The 23698-nt window shown below is 50.5% G+C and overlaps 3 protein-coding genes across 3 annotated transcripts in view; all 3 read left to right on the top strand.

Moving 5' to 3' along the window:
• Positions 1-585: 585 nt before the first annotated feature.
• Positions 586-4969, top strand: EPUS_05132 (uncharacterized protein; the record flags this gene model as incomplete). Its single annotated transcript, XM_007789509.1, has 8 exons — positions 586-823; positions 877-1004; positions 1081-1117; positions 2268-2357; positions 2418-2478; positions 2572-2893; positions 2964-4665; positions 4767-4969. The coding sequence occupies 8 exons, from the start codon at positions 586-588 to the stop codon at positions 4967-4969; spliced, it is 2781 nt and encodes a 926-aa protein (XP_007787699.1).
• Positions 4970-13892: 8923 nt separating this feature from the next.
• On the top strand, positions 13893-15609 carry EPUS_05131 (uncharacterized protein; the record flags this gene model as incomplete). The annotated part of the gene is made up of 2 exons (XM_007789508.1): positions 13893-14783; positions 14833-15609. The coding sequence occupies 2 exons, from the start codon at positions 13893-13895 to the stop codon at positions 15607-15609; spliced, it is 1668 nt and encodes a 555-aa protein (XP_007787698.1).
• A 3646-nt stretch (positions 15610-19255) lies between these two features.
• Positions 19256-23698, top strand: part of EPUS_05130 (uncharacterized protein) — a gene marked incomplete at both ends in the record, with an annotated part of 5349 nt that continues 906 nt past the window's right edge. The window contains 2 exons of the mRNA XM_007789507.1: positions 19256-19481; positions 19558-21566. Of these exons, the coding sequence (XP_007787697.1) occupies positions 19256-19481; positions 19558-21566 (2235 nt within the window). The remainder of the gene's footprint in view (positions 19482-19557; positions 21567-23698) is intronic.

The raw sequence follows: 23698 nt of genomic DNA, 5'->3' as shown, positions 1-23698 counted from the left end.
GCGGTGCAATCTTTGTATCCGGCATATTCTGCTTGCTCTCGGTCATTGGATCCGGACTCTCTCGGAATTAGTACCAGCTTCTCGTTACGCGTATACTGGTTGGGGCTGGAATGGATTGCGAAGCATCATCAGTACCCGTCTATGCGGCCAAGAAATTGCCCTGCTCTTATTCGTGAAAGCCTTGTCATGAGCTGGCAAATGTGGACTGCGTTAGGTACCTTCCTGGAATTCTGAGCCAACCTTCCGTCTACAACATTGGAGCAACCTCATGGTGCTTGCAATTCGATTCGGCGCTCATCCCGGACGTTCCTTTGGGACCTTTGGTGTTTACTTCTGCCCAAGTAAGCCCACAAACTTAGAGAAGAGCTTTTGAACCTAGTCCAGACCTTTCATAGGAATCTCCACGCTGGTGTATGAAGAAGAACCGCTATCGAGGTGCGTACCGATCACCTTGCCGCCTATGCAGGACGCCACTACCGACAGCTCGCGATTTCTGCTATGTTCACGCCCAACTACGTGAGGAAACTGCTGTTACTGGTTCTCAAGCAAAGGAACCACGTCAAACGTTTCTTCGGGTTGCTCACAATGTCCCGGGTTTGCCGAGCAACTCTAGCTTCCAGTACCGTCATGATTGCACAGCAGATCGATGGAATCAACAACGTTGCATTATACTGGTCGCCAATCTTCTACGATGCAGGTTTTGGCACCCTCCAAGCACTTCTCGTCTCGTGGGGCTATGGTCTTGACAACTTCGTCTTCGCCCAGCCCGCGATCTGGACCATTGACACATACGGGTGGCGCACGCTTCTGCCGTTCACGCTCGGTCAGCTGACGTGGAGCCTTCTTCTTGCTGGCCTGTCCCATCTCATCTCCCAGACGAACAGAGCCCCGTTTTGGACTTGTCGCCCTTTTCGTCCATCTACTTTCCGCCTTTCAATCCGCCTGGTGAGGGGCCAATGCCAATTACGTACTCTGCCGAAGTGTTTCGGTTGTCTCACAAAGAGGTAGGCATGTCCTGGACAATAGCAATGTGCTTCTTCTGGTCCGGAGTTCTTTCGGTCTCATTCCCCTCTTTCTTAGCTACGGCGGGCACTGCAGGTGCGTTTGGATTCTACGCGTGAGTTCATACATAATCTTGCATGCACTCCGGCTCCCATCGACTCAATCTACACGAGTCTGAGTGCTATAGCTTTTGCTATGATCTTCATCGTCGTCCCCGAGACCAGATAGCGTATGCTGGAAGAGCATGACTATGGTTTTGCCGCTCCTACAAGCACCTTCATGAAGCACTAGACTAAGAGAAGGCTCTGCCTTACTGTATCTAGAAGCGGGTCTTGTTCCATCGATCAGCTCGTCTGGAGCGGGTCTATCGATTCGACGATGTGCATGAGGTGAACAATGAGGAGCGCATCTAAATTTGGGTTGCCCCATGCTGTTTCAGCACGATGAGCTACGTTGAAGACTTGATCTGTGGAGCAAGAACTAGCACGCGCCTGTTCGTATCGGATGTAGTAGCACGATGAACGACATGCAGTCTGTGTTTGTTCTCCAAGAACTTAAATTGGTTGATTTCAAGTACCTTGCAGCTAGTTCGATCCTGGTGAAATGTGGAGAAGTTGGCCGAAGGCCTTCATCATCTCTCTCAGCGGGTGGGCCCGCACAAGAGATCGTCCATTTGTACTGGATACGTGGTACAGGGTCAATACCATTTCAGGTATAATGGTAAAACAGCGTTGGTACAAGTAGGAAATTATAGTTGAAATTATAGTTTATCCCTCACAAACGGAGAACTCGCCATTCCACTGGTCGAAACAGTGGTCCTTGGTGACCCTGCTGGCACATCATTTTAGCCTGATCGAGAGTTAGGCTTCAGCAAGACGTCTCGCTTGAGTGCCAGACTCGGTTACCCCGTCCTGAACTGTTAAATCACTCGTCATGTGTCCTGGGTTGATGTGCTGTAGTGCCAGTATCCCGTGTCCTAGTCAAGTTGGCCGGAAAGTTAGCTTAGCTCCTGCTAAGGCCCCAGGGGCGCCAGCATGCCATGGTCCAGGGTACTTGGAAGTTTTGCGTCAACTCTGTATGAGCCCTACCGTTCCCAGTAAACAAAGGTTGGAAGGGGGGGCCAGACCCCGCAATGACTGAGACCCATAAAGACACACGCAATGTCGCAGTCCTTGCGGAAAGCTAATCCTGGCCGAGCCTGAGTAGAGAAATCCCGAAGAGGAAAGTAATGGTATACTTAGTAACCGATGCTTCTTCCGTCACAGTTACAACCAACCTCGAAGATGAGCTCGACGAGGCGGCAACCTACCCGCGTCAGCAAGGCATGCGACCGCTGCCGGAGGCAGAAGCAGAGAGTGAGCATATGTCCTCGAGTGTTCCGCTGAGAAGTATCTGACTTGAGGTCCGCTTCGCAGTGCGATTTCTTCCGGCCATGCTCGATATGTACTCGGATGAGGGTAGAATGTACCGCCAACGGTAGCGACCCGAAATCTCGTGCGAAGTGAGCAACCACCACCTACCAAATGTCAAGAAAGCAAGCAAGGAAACTGACACTGTCCTGGGTGGCAGAAGACGGAAATCTTCTGCCCCAACGACGGAACTCATTGCGGCGAGTGTGGCAGAAGAACTCAAACTCAACACGGTGACTTGCCCCGAAAACGTACCTCCTTCAACAAGAAGTGTATGCTTCTCAGATGCTCCCAACGACATCCATCAGGATCCTCATCCAAGTGGGAACCCGGTTACAGATCCTTCCCGAGTTGAGTTTGTCTCCGACGAGTCAGGTACGTCATGGCATGTCCTTGAGAGAACAACGAGCCACGGCTCTCGAGACGTTTCTTCGCAATCCCCAAGACCAGCTCTGGCAGACTTCGGATATGCTGAGTCTGCGGTGGGACTCTCCAAGAAGGCAAGTCCTGAGCCCACAAATGGAACTCGATCTATATTTCTGACCAGCACAGATCCTTGAACTTCGAAATTCTCACACGTCTGTACGTGCGACATACGCAATCCCCGGTGGAGAGTCCTTTGTGCAGCACAACCAACCTCTGAATCCTCCTTGTCTCGTTCCTGTCCGGGATTTGATTGGCTTCGATCTGCCTGATGCACAGATATGTGATGTTCTTGTTGAGACTTACTTCTTCGCTGTCCACTGGTTTTCCCTCGTCATCTATGAGCCGAAATTCCGAGCACAATATCAACGGATCATCACAACCGGCTACGCGAGTCGTTCGGAGTATGGCTTCCTTCTTCTCTTGCTCATGGTGCTCTCTCTCGGATGTTGGTACGGCCCAATACCAGGACAGAACACGTCGGATGGCACTGCTGAACTTGGTCGGATGCACGAAATGTTCCTAAAGAAAGTGCGCGAGCAGTTCATGGACATCATGGACGAGGATAGTCTAGAGTACGTGCAGCTGTGTACCCTGCTGGGATCATTCTACCTCTATCATGGTCGTCCACGATCCTCTTTCTCAATCCTGGGTGCTGCCACAAAGAGTGCCCAGGCCATGGGCCTGCATCGCGATTCGGGTTCCAAGTTTCCGGAAGACATTACTGAGGAACGGAAACGTCTTTGGTGGACAATATACACGTGGGACAGGTTCGCCACGATCGTATATGGGAGACCGCTCAGCATCAACGACCAAGACTGCAACGTGCTTCAGCCCGCCGAGGTGATTGAGAATATTCACTTTGATCGAACACTTGGTCCGGAACGGATCTGTCTTTCTATCTACCAAGCACAACTCAACGAAGTGTACAAAATAGCATCTCCCATAATCGAGAACATCTATGGCATCAGAACATCGACGGATCTTCGGATACGCTCTATGCTCCCTGAGATGATCACGCAAGCCAGTCACCAGATGCGCGAGTGGCAGAACAACCTGCCACCCTACCTTGCTCTCGACAAGATGAATGACATTTCGCCGTCCTGTTCGACCTCAGAGAAAATGCACCGATTGCAAGCGCTGTCATTGCAGCTCACTTATGACAATCTCATGATAATTATTCACAGACCTTTGCTTGCGGATCAGAGAGCCAGTCTTACCAAATTCCGGGAGCGCGCCCAAGGCCAGGCAAGACCCAGCGAAGTCCCCCCGGAGCTCCATTTCCCAACCGCCAACGAGGATTCGAACTTCAAGGAATGCCTCGACTCCGCTCTGCGCGTTTCCAGGGTCCAAAATAAACCCGAACTGATGAAACTTGCAGCAGAAACCCATCTGGTTGCCTTTCTAGGTATGAATTTGTTCACCTCCTCTGTAGTGATGTCGGTGTGTGCTCTCTCGGATCCTCTTTCAGATACTGCGCAAGAAGCAAAACGAGGCATAACGAGGACTCTGCTGGTTCAGAAGTCTCTTTCAAGGCGGACATCCTTGTCGATGCAGAGCAGTGTGATCCTCGAGGATATTGTACAGCTGATACTGGAAAGAGAGAGAGAAGAGATGCTACGAAGTGCTCAGTCCGGTCTCATACACCCTCAACTAAACACCCTACAGCAACATCATGACCAGTCCCTCCAGGGAACTCCTACTAGTGTCTACGGTAACGAGATGGGCACTTCGCCAGGTTCCTATCCGACGCAGATGGTTGCTGGAAATGGAATCAATGTTGATTCTGGTGATCAAGTGCTGAACAACAGTCTTATCAGCCTTCAGCGAAGTAAGTCCGCACACCCCACGTTTTATTCTGTCGTACCCGAGGACATCTAAGCTTTGGACACTGGTTACGTGCAACAACATATACTGACCACTTCTCTATAGTCATCCAAGAAAGCTCTTACTCGAGGCAACAGAGGCCCGCCGAATATTTCTATCGGCACAACAACTCTATCATGGCCCCAGAGATGGGCTGTGATACGGGGAGCAACGTCAGCGAAGATGCCATGCGGAGCAATGACATCGACACGTCGTGGATGGAAGACCTTGGTCAGACCTGGTTATGGAATATGGAGCCATTCAGTTAGATGGCGCAGGAAAGCATGGCTACTGACTAGTAGCTAACCGTCCCAAAAGTTTTGATTTACGCTTGTGTGACGCATGATCGTTACAAGAACCCCCCGCTGTACAAAAGACGTATGTTTGACTATGGAAGATTGCGCAACTTTTGCCATTCGTTATCTGGAACAGTGTGTATGGGTTGGCGTCCTGTTTTGTTGCCACGTATTCACAATCGCTATGTCGGGTCTTATCGGGCCCTGAGTGAGCTGCAGTATCTGAGGTGTTTTTCTTACTTCGCTTGCTATTCAGGGATCTGTTAAGCATTGACGCAATCTTACCAAGCACGGTTCCGAACATCACGTGCTGCTTTTAGCGGCTCCGTCTATGATATGTTTGTCTCAGCCATAAGGGCCAGGGAGATCAAGCGTTGCGCAGAGAGATTGCAGAAGCCTCCCAACATTTACATAATGCATTGAGATCGACGTGGATGCAAACGACATCAGTGGGAAGGGAAGAAGTACTACAATATCGTTTTACAGCAACTGGGAAAGCATTTGCCTCGCTGCAGCATGAAGGTCTCTGATTTAGAGTTCATGTCTCCTGAGACATTCTCTTGATACTCCTACCTCAAAGAGAGTTTATGGGGCCTCAGAGCTAGGCTGCTTCGACCGAGTGGCTTCGCTGGCAGTAAGAAACATACGCGATCATCATCAAGCCGAGCAGGATAACCGCGAATCTTTCACTAAGGCATTCCTACAACGATGGGTCCATCCCACAATGCCGCATCCGTCCGAGTACGGCCACCGCCAGCGGTGTCTTTCACATTGTGTTTCACATTTCGGGCGGTCCGTTTCGTCTACCGTCAGTCATTCTGCAGCGCGAACTTTCACCGCTGATCATCTATTTGATGTCTGCAATCTGCCAGAAAGGGACACGGAGTCTGAAAAAAGCGACGAAAGAACAGCTGGAAGATTGGCACTGCACAGGTGGCACCGCCCCGCAAGTCTGGCAAACACCTGTGCGGGCTATCGGGAGCCTCTGGCATTCACTGGCGGACCTTTTCACTTGTATAAGTATAAAAGCAATATACGTTGGGCAGTGTGGTGTCTACAAAAATATGGAGAGTACGAAGTGAAGAAACTTCAGGCAATCACTCCTACTCCAGCAAAGAGATATCAACTGCTATCCTGGGGGATGCCATCCTCTGGTGACAGAGTATCTGCTCATGGAGGACGTGAAGGTCTCCTGCATACAATCTGGCATCCTGAGCAGCCAGCACATAGCAAAATCAAGGGCGATTATTGCATCGCTGTCTTGTTAAATTCATCGCAACACCGTTTCCGTCTTGCTGATTGGGTCTTCCCGTACTCGCATCATGCCTATAATAGTGCGTTATGAACTGCCAGGGCTCTTCTCGTCAACAGCCTCATCTGTGGCTCGCGATCGCGGTGGTAGGCAACCTCTAAATCGAGAACTTAAAACTCAACACGATCTTCGACCTTCGTAAATGATAAATTTTCGCTGTCCTTCGATCACCCGACCAGTTTTCTCCACGTGGAGACGGGACAGACCAGCCAACTAAGTTTCAGACTAAGATCGTCCATTCCAGATAAGGTTTACAGGCTTTCCCACCCGATCGCCGGAAAAGGTATCATGATCGAATCTTCTGGAAGGCGGTTAGTTGGAGGATATTCGAAGAAGCCCGCAAGCGCGACTTGTCGGAACCCCACAAACCTTAGCAAACCTTAGAGCGTCACACCGCTTTTTCTGGGGTGCGCCACCGATGTCCCAGAAATCGGCCAAACGGGATAGCATCTATTTTCGGGGCTGGATGCAGAATTTTTCAACTCAGATTAGGTACGTAGCTGCAAGATAACAGCGGCTGACCAGTGACGAGGCGCAGAGCAGCTGCGTAAAGCTTCGGTGGAGCCGTTGCACAACTCACTACACTTAATGGTCTCGTGTCCACATCAGCAAGAGTGAAGTTTGTTGGCAGAAGTGGCTGATCGGCTAGCAATTAAATGGACCATATGAAATCCCGCTTCTGTTCCAAGCGAAATGGTGCAATTTCCCCAAATGCGTCTGGCTAAAAGTACTCATTGAATTCATGATAGCGCATTGTTAGTGCCGCTCATTAGAAACTTTGCGGTTTGGAAGGTTGGGATGCTTGAAGTCCTAGAGGTCACAGATGTAAACGATTCAACCTTGAAATGCTTAGGGCTGAAGAACATGGGCCCGAAGCTGGAAATGGGGAGAGCATCCGAGCTCTAAGCTTCGAGCTTCGAGCTTCGTCATTCGTCACGCTAACTGTCTGGCCAAGGTTACTACGTAGTACATGTCTGAAAATTGATACCGAAAATCTGTGGCTTTCTTGTATCCGGTAACCATCTATTACCGCCCATGACTGGCACGCTAATTCAGCCGTTTTCAGATGGCTGACCTCTACGTACGTAGTAGCACAGCCTCGCGAACAAAGGACCCCCCTATTATACATCTTCAGGTAGGCAAGCAGAGCTAACTTTTGGCCCCTATCAAACCATGACATTATTTCCAGTATTACATCACTACTATTTGAATCTCTCAAGCCACTGATACAGCAACCAAAAAGCAAAACGAGGAAATACATTATGCAGACGTATACAGTATTGTCCTGTCAGTCAATTACGAGTTTGTATTGAAGCTGAAGCTGAGGCTGTTTTAGTGTCTGGTCGTCGTCGGGCAACGGCCTGTCAGTGTCACTCCATGTGGAGTCTGAGGCTGATCAGTACTCCGTCATCTTAACATATTGACAGCGAGCTATGCTGTACTTGGTCCACATCACTGCATGCCTTAACTGAGGATTTGCCTGCTAACAAACACGTTGGGCCTGGTTTAGAGGTACACTAAGTCAATGTCACTCTACTGTTTGATCCTCGCACCAAGTGCATTCTGGAAGCCCACAGAAGCCGTCTTTTGGCCCTAATTCTATGACAGCACCACTTGCCCACCTCCATGCGGAGCTTCTGGCGGATAGCTTTGAGGCTGTTTCACTAACTAAACTGTGTGGGTCTCAGCCACTGGCAACTTCATATCGTGCTCCTAATTTGCAACCCTCTCACCAGCGCAGCGAGCGCCACACACGACAGCATGATACACTTAGTGGCTCCCGATTGAATACCGGGCAGTTCGTCACGGACAAGCCTGTTCCGGAAGCAGAAGGAGGTTTCCCATTTGGTCCCTTGGTCTATGTCAGCCTCTGGGACCCATTTTTTTGTGGCTCTCTTGGCTGACCAGCATTTACTTGGTGGCGGACGACCTGGAAATTGCTCGGCTCATACGTGATGGACCTGGCCTAACATCTCTCGTTCTGTTACGCCGCTCCTAAGTAGTAGTTTTTGGCGATGCCCCTCATCGAATCCACCGAGCGCCATGGGAGCCCCAAACACACTAGGTGCCTACTACTGCGTCTCATGCAGTTACGAAGTACCATGCATTTTGATACTCAACCTTACTACGGCACATTGTCTGTTCATAAAGACCCGCCTGCTCCACATGGAATATTCTAGCTGCTCGGCATCCGTGTTGACCAAAGTCGCTCATGGTCCACTGCCTCAGCCGCCCCAGACCAGCCCAAGACCAAGAATGACCAGTGGTGTGAGACGTTAGGGATGCCGCCAAGGTATTGAACCACGCACATCTACGGAGTACATGAATTTTATCTAGCATAGCCCAACTCCTGGTACTCATACCGTTCAAAACGTTACCCCGTCACTTCGTTTCAGGACAGGATTCGACCACCATACGAGCCTCTGCAGACCCTTCGTACAAGATCTTGTGGAACGGATTCAGGCTAGTCACCGTCTCACATTTGATAATTTCTTTGGCGAATTGGACACCTTGCGATGACCACGAGCCGAGGCACGCCACAAGGGCTGAGAGTTTCAAGTCACTACGGAGTACATGAGTAGCGATTGGTCATGCAGCGCTGAAGAAAGGGTTAAGGTAGCCGAGCCATCATGCCCTCGTGGAGTTCTTGGTCGACCACACCCGGCCCTCGTTGCCAACGAGTCGAGACGCAACGCAGTTACCACTGTCGCAAGCCGTGAGCCTCAAACACCATAAGATTCATGGTTGTGCGACATCTCGAGCCACCCGGCTAGCGACTTTACCAGTCAAGGAAATACTGTCCGATGCGGTTGCACCCTTTGTGGGACTAGAGTGAGGCATTAGCAAAATATCCTTATGTTCTGACATCACTCGCTCTACTCAGGCGTGCTCGAAGTCTGCTGCATGTCTGGCACAACGGCCTCCCTGGGCAGGGCTCTCGCGTCATGTGCACACAGCAGAATTCTATTACTTGAAGACTGGTCTGCGGCGAGTAAGATGGCCCTCGTAAAGGCGAGGAAGGACTCCCCGTTCACACTTTATATCCTTAGCCACATACAGCCATAAATCGAGAGCTGTCTCTAGTAATTTTTTCCATGGCATGCTACGACTTGCAATCACGTGTCTGAGACCCAAAATGTACAGGTTTGAATCCTCCATCGCCCTGGAGAGATATAACTACTCCCATACAGTGAAGGGGGTCGCTTGTCCCGTCCGAGCTACACAACTCGTCTGACGGTAGGTGCGCTTGGAGCTCGTTAGATGATTTTCGCAGTTGTCACATGTACATGCTCCAGACTGTTGATCTACTGCAACAGCAATATGTCCTCCTTCTCCTCCCTTTCTCCATGATCGAAATCAAGAAGATATGTAATAACCAGCTATGTAGTAGTGTAGTCAGCCATCCATCCATGTATTCTTGCCTTTCCCCCCTCCCCGTAATTAGTCAGTCTGTCAGTGTGTCCCTGTTATGAATCTATCCTCCGTCCCCAGCTCGTCGACCTTTCGAGCCCCGCAAAAAGGGAGGGAAATAAGTTACAGATTCCCGTTTATGTTGGGTCGGGAAAAAGGCAGAACAGAACAGGATAGGACACCTGTGGGATTCTTTCCCCCTCCACTCCAGGTTCATGTCGGGCGCACATATATGTACTACCCCCATCGGAAGTCAGGAGTCAGAAAACGGGAAGTCTCCGTGGGTGGGAGGCATGATTGCCAGTGTTCTCCCTTCTGGGGATGGATAGTCTGGTCCCCGCACATATTTGGCCGGGTCGGGTCAGGTCAGATCAGATCAGATCGGTTCGGGTCGGCTGGTGGCTTCTCGATCAATCAATTCCAAGGGGATCGTTGTGTGGGATCTGTTGTGTTTGGGATAAGATTATGTGGATGGTGGGTATGGATGCAGCGCTGGGTGGTGCTGGGATAGGGAGAGGGGAGATGGTGATATCTACTCCTCTCCCTTCCCGGGCGTCTGTTCTGCGAACTTTTTTTTCCCCTCGGTTGATCTAAGGCGTGGGGAGAGAAGGGGGGGGAGAGAGAGGGAGGGGAGAGAAGGGGAGAGAGAGAGAGAGAGAACCCAATTGTTCCTCCCTTCTCCTGAATAGCCCCTTCAATCTTGGAAAACAAATCACTCCCCGATTGTTGCACGGACCCTCACACCCATCTCTTTGCCTCTCTCTCTCTGTCTCTGTCTTGTTGCTAAAGTCTGTGTTTCTGAAACCCCCGGAGAGAGGAGGACCATGACTCGTTGACAGAATTTTGATAATGCATTAAAAAAGACAGAGTAATTGATGATAGGATGCTCTACTGAACGTGGGAAGAAAACGAGAGGTCCATTGATGCCGTTGCTAGCACTTATTTCTTGACAGGACATGAAGGTTAAACCACCAATGGCAATATGAGAAGGAAGGGAATGAAGAAAGGCTGATCCACCTCTCCATCACCTCTTGATGGCCCCCGTAGCTCTCAGATTGTGTCTCTGTCCCATGTCTTCTTCACACTCCTCCCTCTCTTATGCTCACTACAACAACCCGATTCCGAAACAAGATGCAGAGAGGTCCCGCCACTCGTCTTCGTTGACTACGCACTTACAAATGAAACAGGGAAGCTGGAATAGAGCTCACCATGTTGAATGTGGAAAGCAGGTTTCAACGTGTCCATGGCTAGGGACTCTCGAGCAAGAGAAGATCAAAAACACCTGAGAAACAAAAACAAGCCATAAAAGAATGGAAGGAAGGATGAACACCATAAACCCTGAGCTGTTCCGTGGGTCATCTTTAAGCTTGATTTCACGTGGGTTATCTGTATGTCTTTCTTGCGCCTCCTCTATATCCTACTTCAGATTTTGAATCCGTCATGGCGCGGAGAGGTTGTGTTGGCATAGAGACTCTCTTGAGGGTTTGTAACGGCGAAATATATGTTAGTAGTATTTGATGAGCCTGGCTTAGCTACTCACTCATATGTCAATTGCGTGATTCACTCGCGGTCTGCACTCAAAAAATCTCCTGTGTCGTAGAGACGGCCTAACGTGCGACTCATTTGCAAACCAAGGCATACCGGGATAGTGGAGTATGCATGATGGCCTTTATAGGACCTCAATTGGGTTGTTCTGGACTGCGTTCGAGAATATATTGCGTTCAGATGGATCAACCGTTTAGTGCTTGAACGGATAGGAGGTGTACTTATCAGGTGGAGCGCGAAGCCTGACTTTACTGACTCTCCAATTGGTTTGGGCCTCCATTAAGATGAATGGGATGAATGAATTCATGTCCCAGTAGCTTTCGTCAACTGAAGACTGTGTGAGTGAACGTGCTGGACTTATTGAGCATCTGGTCGAAACTTGTGCTCCTTACCAGCGATGCTTCGCAAGTAAGAGGATGAAGATAGGGGTAGGTGGAGTTATTCAGCGGGGATTTGGTGTGGTAGTGGATCTGAAGGAGAATGGGCTGCCAAAGGAGGAAGAAATTCGGAGGTTAGGAAACCCAAAGCAGTTATTCAGAGCTCAACCAAGGCACGGTCTCGTTCAAATGACCAAAGAAAACTCCAAGCTGGAGATCGAGTTCAGATACCTTGTCATTCACCTCAATGGTGGCAAATGCTTAGGTCATAAAGCAAGAGCTTCGCACATACAAGCTCCTTTTCAATAGCCTAATTGGCCGAGTTTCCATTCCCTCTCTTCTCCCTACCAAGAATAGCCGGGCATCCTGGCATTCTTTTCGTTGAAAGTATAGACGCCTGCTTCTGTCCACCCTTGTCTCTCGAGGACGACTGGTCTCCAGTATGACTTGATTCCAGAGGACCGCTGTGGAAATGCCTGCTCCAGCATTCGTCTCGCCCAGATCATGGTCAGACTCCATTGACACATCGCGTGTGACGTCAGGCTCCGCTCTACTAGTTCCGTACTTCAGAAGACTATTCGGCATTACGCCTCTGTCCGATTCCACCTCAAATTTGGCATACTTGTGATCCGAGAGCCCAGCTTTATACATCTCAGGAACCGCGCTTTGCGTCCTAATAACGATGCTTTCCCTCCTACCCCGCTGGGTAGATGCTCTGTTGGCTCAATATGCTAGTGTAGCTTGAGATCGCAGAACACTGATGTAGTGTGATCGAAACTTATGCTCTTATAAGGAAGCAGAATTTCAGGTAGAAAGAAATCACCAACACCATCGTACTCAGTGGTCTCCATTCGATTTTGATTGAAAAATGCCGTTGGCACCTTACAGCCAACAAGTCGAGACGGCACAATAGGTGGTACTCTGTCGCATTGTGACGGAAAGAAACGGCTGGAGAGACGACAGGTCAGGTGCTGTGAAGTACAAAATCCGTCTTCCTCTTCATGTTATTCCAGCTATTGAGTCTCCAGACATTTCATTGCCTCCAGGTAGATGTTGCGTCTGCACTACCTGTAGTGCCCTTGACATTGTCCTCACAATGACACAGAGGTGACATTGAAAGCACATAAGATGGATTCCATGGAGCGAGAAGAGCATGTCTCACCTTGCTGAGGCTCGCACTCCTGTCCACCACGAACGCATCTCGGCGTCTACTGACAAAAGCACGTGTGGTATCTGCAGTATCCTTGAGCTCATGTGGATAAAGATGAAAAAGGGAGGGAAGAGCGCATAGGCTGCCTATCAAAGGAGTTTAGAAGGCAAAAAAGGCCCTCCCTTATTGAGGCTCGAACTTTGAGATAAAATATTGTGTTATCTCTCTATGGCAAAATCCAACAGCCTAATCCGACGACCTCTCTTAAACCCGAGGGGAGAGTGGTGATAAATTCAGTCGCGAGAGGAAACCGTACGGGGCCGATTTTATTTCTCTTGAACAACTGCGAGTCAGTGGTGGTCGGTAAGAGGATGCAATGATCACTCCCCATAGACTCCTCCACCTGCCCAATTGAAAGGATGAGTGTCTCAATACATATAACGTGACAGTGAAAAACAGTCTGGAATTACTATAGTAGACAAAGGAAATCTTGGTCCTTTGATTGGTCCCGTTTTAACCTTTTGGGCACGCAAGATTCTTTACCCGGTACGGAGCGGTGCATCAAAAGTCATCGATATACGCTAACTAGGATAATTAGAAGCTAGCTCTTCGCGTACTAGCGTACTAGCGTACTGCGAGTAAGCCGTAAAGGCGTAAGGATGCTCAAGGGGAACGGATGACTGAAGCTTAAGAGACTCATAATAGCAGCTCTAGGGCTCTACCCCTATAGCGCATCTCTTACGCGGCGCTAAGGCTTAGAGCGAGTTTGCTAGTGACGCTCTAACTTTAGCGTATACTGAAGACTTTTGATGCACCACTCCGTAGAAATCGGCCATTCAGTCCCTCGGCAGTGACATCCGGGACGCAGCGAAGCTCTGTAATCGTCATCCTTGGTATGGGAGCACTCTAAAAATGCTACAATGGCTGCGACTCTTCTGCAATGCAGCTTTATCATCAGAGGCATTGGATGACGGCGCATTGCTTAGCATGTTACGCTTCATTGAACACTTCAACTAAGAGACTTTGGCAGGTCTTCGAGTAGCAGTCACAAAGAGCGGATATTTACCAGTCCACTTGAAGAGACTCTTCATAAAGCGTAAGATGTCTCTACGCGACCTTGAAAAGCAAAACCAGTTTCATAGTGTGGATCCTGACCGCCGCCCCTCTTCGCAAAGCCATAGCTTGTGTAACTGCGGTGAAAAGGTTGAGGAACAAGGACTACATGCCCTGAATAGTTCTGCACTGTGCTCAACCACATCCCGACGACAGATTTATACAACTCTACAGCCCACGCGATCTCACCTTACATGCCTTAGCGACGACGCTGCTCCTGATTCAACACCCTCTCAACATGCCTCTGCTGATCACGCCAAGTATGAGGTTGGATGGGACGGTGAAGACGACCTCTGGAACCCTCGAAACATGCATATGGCAAGAAAGTGGTTGATCACATTCACCATGGCTCTTTGCTCTATGTGTGTGACGTGCACATCTTCATTGTACACAATGACCTACAACCAGATGGATAAGGAGTTTGGCAACTCCCGAATCGTGGCCACCCTGGGTCTTTCTCTCTTTGTGTTTGGCCTGGGTCTTTCTCCCATGGTACTGGGCCCGTTGTCCGAATTCTATGGCCGCAGACCAATATACATTGGCGCCTTCATCTTCTTTACCATCTGGCTCATTCCTTGTGCCGTAGCACCCAATATTGAGACCATGCTCGTTGCTCGGTTCTTCGATGGACTATCCGGAAGTGCATTTCTATCAGTTGCAGGGGGAACTATCGGAGATATGTTCTCACAGAGTCAGCTTCAAGCTCCCATGATGGTCTACACCGCAAGTCCCTTCATCGGGCCAGGACTGGGCCCCATTATTGGTGGCTTCATCAATTATTTCTTGAACTGGCGGTGGTCTTTCTATATCTTGCTCATCTGGTCCGGATTGATGCTGGCTGCCATTATGTTTCTCATACCAGAGACCTATCATCCTGTGGTAAGTACTCACTCAATCACGACGCTCATAGTATGCTGACAATCCGTAGCTCTTGAGGAACAAAGCTCGAAAGTTGCGCAAAGAGACGGGTGACGACAATTACAAAGCACCGATTGAGATCATGGATCGTTCTATTGCCCGAACGGTTATCAGATCTCTTTACCGTCCATTCCTTCTGCTCGTGTTGGATCCGATGTGTCTCAATCTCTGCCTCTTTTCATCAATCTTGCTCGGAATACTGTACCTATTCTTCGGAGCCTTCAATCTTGTCTTCACGAAAGTACACGGCTTCAATTTGTATCAGATTGGATTATCCTTTTTTGGGTTGCTGGTTGGTATGCTTCTTGCTATTGCCTCAGATCCGCTTTGGCAACGCAATTACCTCCGACTCGTGCGTAACAATTCCAACAAGTCCGAGCCAGAGTATAGGTTGCCGCCTTCTATCGGCGGCGCAGTCCTCACCGTCATTGGACTCTTCTGGTTCGCTTGGACAATTCACCCGTCCATCCATTGGATTGTGCCCATCATTGGTTCTGGGTTTTTCGGAGCAGGCACCGTGCTGGTTTTCTCAGGAGTCTTCACTTTCTTAGTTGAAGCTTTCCCACTGTATGCGGCGAGCGGGCTCGCTGCGAACTCCTTTGCGAGAAGCTCCTTTGCAGCACTGTTTCCGCTGTTCGCGCTGCAGCTTTACAACAAGCTGGGATACCAGTGGGCTTCCTCACTATTGGCTTTTCTGACGCTTGTTATGGCTCCCTTCCCATACATCTTCTTTCTCTACGGCGGAAGACTTCGTCAAAAGAGTAGGTTTGCTTCAACGGGTAACTAGGGATCTTGCGGTTTAATTTTGCATATATGAGTACTTGCAACGCAAGTGCCGATACCAAACGTTCCTGTTTAAACTCAGCAAGCGAGTATTAATGATTCTGCATCACCCCTTAGCGTCAGCTGAAGAAAGCCAAGACCATCAACACGGCCCAAAAAGTCACCTGACATGATGGCATGAGCCACGATTTTGCTTGGTGTGGAAACAATGCTTCGTAAGAAGTTGGAAGCCGTCCCACTCCGAGGGGTTGTGTCTGTCCATGTACGTCACGTTTAGGTACACCGTACGCCAGAACATTGAAATATAGGCCAACATTACTTGGTGCTTCCAGAGGCGAGATTAAAGAATAATTCCTTAGCCACAACTACTACTCCAAACCATATTGAAGCGACGTGTCACCAATTCGTGGTAGCAAAGCTAACCAGGGGGCAAATTGTGGCTGGCTGTACAAGAACGCTGTCACTAATCAGGAATCTTGGCTGCACCCTCTTTTGAGCAATCGCCTGTTTTGGAAAGTGGAGCTAGGCTGGCATTGATCACTCATCAAGACTCGCAGCATGCCACTACGACACTGAATCTTGCGGCCAGTAGGGGCAAAATCTTGGACAGCTGGTCGGCACAGCTACCTATTGGGGTCCCAACTGGCATTTCTGCTACCCAAAAAACCTTGCATGGCGTAGCACGTCGACAAGGGTATCCTGCAACATTTGACGAGGGTGTGTCTTTCAAACTCAGGTAAAACACGCAGCAGAATTGATTGGTTCCGTCGATGAGCTTCTGTTGCTGCTCAAATATCACGAGCCAGCGTCTCTTCATGGGCTATTTCCAGACTTGACTGTTAAGTGGTACACCTGTCAGATCGGAAGGGAAGCGATCAAGACGCTCCAGAAACCCCACTTTCGCTCCAATTGGGAGTCTTTGCAAGCATCGCCCAACAAGCAGGATTTCTCCATCTACAAGCAGATATGAGAAGGGACGAAAACCTCAGGAAAATTCAGCTCATAATAACATCAAGTTATTCAACTCCATGTGGCAATTCCGGAGCACAAGTGGACAACCTGTCTCAGAATTATCGGTGCCAATCCTGAACCTTCTATAGAGGCCCAGGTGCGATCTGAAGTCCTCCAAGAAAGAGGTCCAATCTGCATTGCAACCAATAAGATAGCGTTAGAGGCCACTTACGTGAAAGTCGCTCCACCTTCACTAGGAGGAGCAGATCACTCACCATGCGAGGCCACTTATCTGCTTCAGGTCGATTTCGAACCGGCCAGAAATTCAGCAGATACGTATTTACTCGAGTATTGTCCAGTACAATTCATGTTGTCGAACTTCCGTCACCCATGAAAAGTTCTTGGTACCGCTCTTTCTGTGTCTTTGATCCAAAGGCTGGGTAGCGGTCCACGGTTCGACATGGCTACATGCTATTGTAGCCAGGCCGCAGCTCACGTGCCCAACGACACCAGATCAGGCCTTCAGACTGCTGGGGGCCGAAAGAGTGGTGCGTCGTCAATAAACCCTGTCAGGCTTGAATCTGTGTTGCAGGAGCATAAACCTTGATCCCCACAAACAACCAATCTCAGGGCGCGAAGCCGGTCCGATTCGAAATGTTTCGTCCGCCAAATAAAGTAAATCAAGCAAGCAATCTGAAGATCTTGGGAGATCGTTCAAGCGGAGTTATGGCTGCCATCTACAATGACGACCCGGGCTTGCCGCACGACTTCCTTGATTGCTGACCTTGTGGTCATTGTGAACCTTGTGCCCTCCAGAGTTCAATGGTTGGACTGAATAATTCTACGCCAACGTTTGCAGCGTGCAGATTCGGATTTCTCGCAACGCTTGCAAGTGGGCTACATTGTAAACAACGAGTCTAAGAGGCTGGATAGTCAGACCAAATGGATATTAGTTTGCAGGATGTTCGATAACCTAATTGCACGAGTAATGAGTGCAAGAGCACGTCACGAAACGGAGCGGGAGCGGAGGTCGAGTGATTTGGGAGGCAGAGATGTCATATGCAACGAGCCGGACTTGAGGCCACCACAGTCCTGATGGGGTCAGCTAATATAGGTGCCACTGCTGCCCATCATCGAGGGACAGGATCTGGGTAGGTGCAGGGACAGCAAAGAGTCATTTCGCCCTGGAATTCAGCGGCGCCGGAGGAATGGGTATTGGATGGAAATGAATGGCCCTGTTTATGTGTGGGTCGTCTCCTTTTTGGATGGTGCTCGCTTAGGTAGTAGCATGAAGAGGCTGCAACGGCAGGAATGGGCAAATCAGTCAGCAGAGACATTAACGACTGACAAGTTGCTTCTGGATCAGCACCTGAGGAAGAAGCACGTTGAGGTTGATGGGGGACATGGGTGGGGCCGCTGAGCATATTTCTGGGCGCCATACTACGTAGTAGAGTCCGTAACAAGGAAGCTGTTGAGTAGTCGTGTTGCAGGTTATTCTTAGTCATTGTTCTACAATGGAGGAATGTTTGATGACTTTGCCGCACTTGACAGGGTGAGTTGGTACTTGCGGACGGCGTGTGTGAAGGGGGGCAGAGAGAAGGTTGGTGGAGAAGAGGTGCCAGACTAACCGGATGTGGAGGGGGCAGGCGGGAAGTGGGAGAGCCTGAGAGAGACACAGCGCAGTTGAAAACAGTTGAAATGCTGTTTTACTGCCAATAACACTCCAAGCCACGCTCACTGGCCACATCATCCCCCACACCCTCGCTCCCTGCAGCACTCCGGACGAACAATGTCCAGAAGAGGAAGAAGCGGCAGCGGGTGAGTTACCACTAACAGACGTCGTAGTTGAATGGAAAGAAGCAGGCCAGGGAGCGCTGACGCACCTCTGCCCCCTCTAGGGACTAGAGTCTCCTGTCAATCGACCCCCGGCAAGGCCTGTCCCATGGCTTGACTTCGGCCATACTCTCCACCTACTCTCTCCTGTATGTCGCTTGTCCGGCCAGCCTGGTTACTCGCACTGTCGCAAACACCAACCGACGGCCCTGGTTGGCTCATGTGCAATCAATATCCATGACCACCATCTTCATGCCATTCGAACGCCACTTTCACAGGCCAATACCTCCATAATCAGCAAGCGGCCATGTATGCGGTCTCGGCCTTATTGTCTATACGTTAAACCGTGAGACAAGTTCCAAACCGCTCTCCAAGCAATCTTCTCTCGCCCGTTCTCCCTCCAGCCTCCTCTGCCTGAGTTGGAGAAGCAGAGACACAAACTACTACGCAAGTGCGATCCTTGTCACACTTCGCAATCGTTACACCGCCGCACGTCTCGAGCTGCTATTCGACCGCCGCGTGATCGAATCGGCCTTGATCGCCTTTTCCATCGACCTGCGCTGTGTCATCTGCAATCGTGTGCTGGCCTCCCTAGCCAAGGCATTGGCAACTGAACTGGAAAGTGTCCCGACAGTCTGGTTCGCCCTCCTTCAGGAAGCATCCAAGAGAAGGTGGAGAGCTCGGCTGGCATTCCACGTATCTCCAACGTGGGCATATCTATAAGCAGGCTTGTTGAGCAGCACGGCTGGACGACTCGTTGGACCAAACAAGTGGAGGAGTCTCACTGGTTCGGGCTCCACCCAGTTGTAGCGCCGCTGCACTCTCGATTCGCTTTGGAGCCCCCTCCCCCCCCTATCTATAATACTATGCCCTCCTCAGATGCCGAAGATGACCACTCACGTTCCGCCTCGCCCGATGACAGCAGTGGTGAACAAGAGGGCGGAGACATGGCGGAACACCCAGAGAATCGAGAAGGCGGTACACACCAGAACGGCCATAAGCCTGCTTCCAACGCAAAAGATCCACTGCGTCCAAGAAGAAAGAAGGCGCGGAGAGCGTGCTTCGCCTGTCAGAGGGCGCATTTGACGTGTGGTATGTCGGGTTGATCTGACCTGTCGACTTTTTCCCTTTTTCTGTCGCGCTCAATACCAGCTGACAGGTCTGCAAGGTGATGAACGGCCATGTCAAAGATGCATCAAACGTGGACTCCAGGATGCGTGCCATGATGGGGTTCGAAAGAAGGCCAAGTATCTTCATGACGCACCGAATGAGGCATTGATGCCGGGAGTTGGTGGTCAGAACCTCTTCAACCATGCTGCTGCTGCTGCCACGCTCCGAAACAATATGGCGATTCAAACCGCGGAAGCAGTGCAACAAGAGCCTAGCCCATTCTATCAGAATTCTCCACCTTTCAGCAATTTTGCCCAGCCCAGGTCGATGCCTCCGCCGTTGATGCAGGAGGGTAACATCACCGTGCCGCAGAACTTCACGCAGCAGTCTCCGGTCTCTCCTCCCTTCAGCATGGCAGGTCCACCAAGCATTCACACTCCGAGCATGCCACAATCCCAGCCGGATCCTGCCGCTGGCGTTGCGCAAAACTGGAATGGAGCCCTTTTCGATCCGAACGATGCGTCACTCTTCAACTTTGACCTGGCCAGCATGAACTTTGGTAACCACTATGGAGCTCTCGAATTCGGTATGTTAGGGCACATGGCTACCGGAGCCGGCGGAACGCCTCCTAGTGACTCTGCCACTCAGCGGGGCTCTGTTGGCCATCCCAACGGCTCGAATCCCTACCCGCTTCCCCTGGGAAGCTTTAGCGAGAGCCCAACCCAGCAGTTTCCCTACAATGATGCTGTTATGGCGGATTGGCCTGGAGGGCAGAATCCGTATGGGCAACCATTCGGTCAACCGGCAGAGCCTCCGCATGCATTCGCTATTGAAATGAACACCGCCAATTTCACCTCGCCTGATTCGACATCAAGTCCGCAACAAGGTCTTAGCAAATTCGAAGACTCGCCTTCCATGAACTACAAAAGCGCCCACATGCCTCCCACTCCCACGAGCAGTATTCCCTACACGCCGAACAGCCAGAACAGCCAACATGCTCCGAGTCATCTACGACAACCGCCGCATCTTACCACGCCTCAGCTCAAAGCCAGATCTCAACTGCCCACCAAACATGCCAAACGTCCTCGTGACCCGTCCAGCATCTACACCACCGTTACAGCGCCTTACCCATACACATCAGGCTTTCACTCGCTGATCGCTTATCTGCAACGTCGCTTCGCTGCATCGCCATCCAAAACCCTGACCATCGCCAAGTCTCTGGCGTCCATCCGTCCGAGCTTCATTGCCACCACCAAAACCCTGAATCGCGATGACCTGATCTTCATGGAGAAGTGCTTCCAGCGCACTCTCTGGGAGTACGAGGGATTCATTGAGGGTGTAGGTACGCCAACTATTGTGGCGAGGAGGACCGGTGAAGTCGCCGCGGTCGGCAAAGAATTCTCGATCCTTACTGGTTGGAAGAAAGATGTATTGCTTGGGCGAGAAGCCAACCTCAATGTCAATCGAGGTGGGACCGCAAGTGGGTCAGGCACGGGAAGTGGTGTCAACACTGCGGCTAGCAGGACGACCGGGAGGAATACACCTAACCAACGCAATGTAGCTGGCCCTCCTCCTCCGGCTCCTGAGGAGGGCAACGGAGATGGGAAGAGGTCTCAGCCTGTCTTCTTGGCGGAGTTGCTGGATGATGAAAGTGTGGTTGAATTCTATGAGGGGTTTGCGCGACTTGCGTTTGGTGATAGCAGGGGGAGTGTTATGTCCAAAGGGAAACTATTGAAGTATCGGACCAAAGAAGACGTTGTGGCTCAGAGTCTAAAAGAGGAGGGTGTGGGCAGCGATATGAAGATGGAGGATGTGCAATACCAGCAGCGGTTACAGCCACAGCAACAGCAACAACAACAGCAACAACAACAACAATCTCCGCCAGCAAATCTGAAGAGGATCAACAGCGGAATGGCGCGACAGCAAAGGGAGCTGAAGAGAGGAGGTATCGCCAATGAGAGGGAGATGGGACAAAGGCTGGGTGAGAGGGATGGAAAGGTGGAATGCACGATCTGCTGGACGGTTAAAAGGGATGTCTTTGATATTCCCATGCTGATCGTCATGAATGTGAGTGTTTTCACTTCTTGCCGTCTGCATTACTGGAATTTCCGTTGCTGATCCTGTCTACTTAGTTCCTCCCTTGCATTTGAGAGCCGTAGCTGGATGACTACCCTCCAGGCAGATTTGCTGCCAACTAGGAAGGAGATACACGTGTTATGTGATTTCTGTTGTGCAGACAGATTTCCAGGATAGATTGCTGTGGCGTACGGGCGGCACACATGATTTCATTGTGTCCAAGAGACATATGCGCGGGACTGTATCGGTTTCAGGAAAGGAGTATTATCATAGTCAAGAGAAGGGAAGCCGAGGCATGTCCGGGTCCGGCACTCGGAGCTTGCCGAAACTTTGACTCTTTCACTTCAGACCATTGGTCCATTGGGAAGCGGCAACAGAAGCAAAAAGGGAGCTTAATGGATGGATCAAGAGCAGATGCGCAAGGAAGGCAATGAATGCATGGCGAGGTATGGTACAAAGCGTCGAGCGGACTTCTTCTGCCTTGTTTGAGGCAAGCACATATTTGGTATTATGGGAGAGGTCGGATGCTGGTCTATACATTCAAGTACATAATACTAGTACTAAGTTGGTATTATTGTATGAGCATTCTTGGCGAATGAGATGTATTTCTAAATGCTGGCTTCGGTTTTCATGCATGATAGGATATGTCCGTCTTGGTTTCGGAGAAGCCACCATACAGCCTGGGGTACCGGCTCCTTAAGGGCAATGTTCATTTTAGTGAAGGGTAATTTGGGGGAGAAGGCAACGTTGTCGACACAGTATTTGTCGGATATGAGCTTGGACTTCTTGCAGAAAAACGATTGACAGCTCCTGTTGTACCTTTGCAGACGGGAAGAGCATGATGAACCTCGCGGGGAGGCCATAGGGCAGCCTGATATCTCCTTTGCCCTGAGTAAGTCTGAAGATGACCGATGACCACGAGGAGGATGGATGGCCTGGGATGAATCCCGCGAGCACTCTTGCTTGGCTCGAGTCTCGCAATCACACCTCGATGGCCCTGCAGATGAATGCGTGAGACGGAGACGGCTTCCCTCTCGTACCTGATCGCCCATGAGCGAAATGAGCGAAATGAGCGAAATGACCGTTTTGGGATAAGGCTGACTGAAATGCGGGTACAGCCGTCAGGTGGACGGAGCTTAGCTAAGTGGTCCTCGATGCTCACTCACTGTTCCTGTTCGAACGTATCAAGAACGTATCAAAAGTCTTTCCCACTCCTCGATTCTCTTTTTAGGCCACCAAACCAGTCAACCGTCAGCGACGTATACAAAACCCACCCCTGCTTTCCAACATCAATGCCAGCGTTTTTCTTTGTTCGAAGTGGTCGCTGGTGCTGTTGAAAATCCCTCACCACTTTGCGCCTCGGCCTCCCCTGAGAGGGTTATCACCGAGCGGGTCATCAACGAGAGTAATGCGTCCAGATGGACCGCGCGATCCCGTTGCCGGACCAGATTCGGGCCCTGAACCTCCTTTCCCAATCAAGCTGTCGGGACCTGTGATCAAAGGCTTTGGACGGGGCAGCAAAGAGGTAAATGAATGTCTCATCCTCCCCCACCCAATCATCAATCTTGTCTTCGAACCCGACGACCCCCCATGTCGATTCCTGCCAAAGTTCACGTAAAAGAGAGCCCAGGTTTACCCGGTCCATGGCATTTGCATCCTGACTGCATATTTCCTCAACAGCACCCTTGGGCGTTCTGGGAAGTGCCCCGTGCATGTCGGCCTTGTCTCCCATCGAGCCACGACCAAGCTGCTGCTACTGCTGCTGTGCTCGTCTAAAACATGACCTACACATGCTGGTCCTGGCCGTTCTTGGTTACTCGGTGGCACGGACGGATTTCAGCCGACCGGTTCTCTCTTGACGCTGTCTCACTGGCCATTGTCCTATCTGTTTCACCGAATCCATTCTTCACACCGCTCCTTCGTTCTACCTCACCAAAGGCAAATCTTGTCGCACCTCGAAAATAGCCATTGGATTCGGAGATCTTGGGTCTCGATCCAGATCTGCGGCTCACAACATATTGTTTCCAGAAACCTATCCCATGGGAGAGAGGCAGCGGATCCCATCGGCGATCGCTCATGAGGCTGTCATCCCTGCCACAGATGATCACCACCTCTTCGCCCTG

The sequence above is a fragment of the Endocarpon pusillum genome, assembly GCF_000464535.1.
Source record: "Endocarpon pusillum Z07020 unplaced genomic scaffold scaffold1122, whole genome shotgun sequence".
NCBI lineage: Eukaryota > Fungi > Ascomycota > Eurotiomycetes > Verrucariales > Verrucariaceae > Endocarpon > Endocarpon pusillum.
Note: the sequence above shows the minus strand (reverse complement) of the source record. Positions and strands in the feature narration are given on the sequence as shown.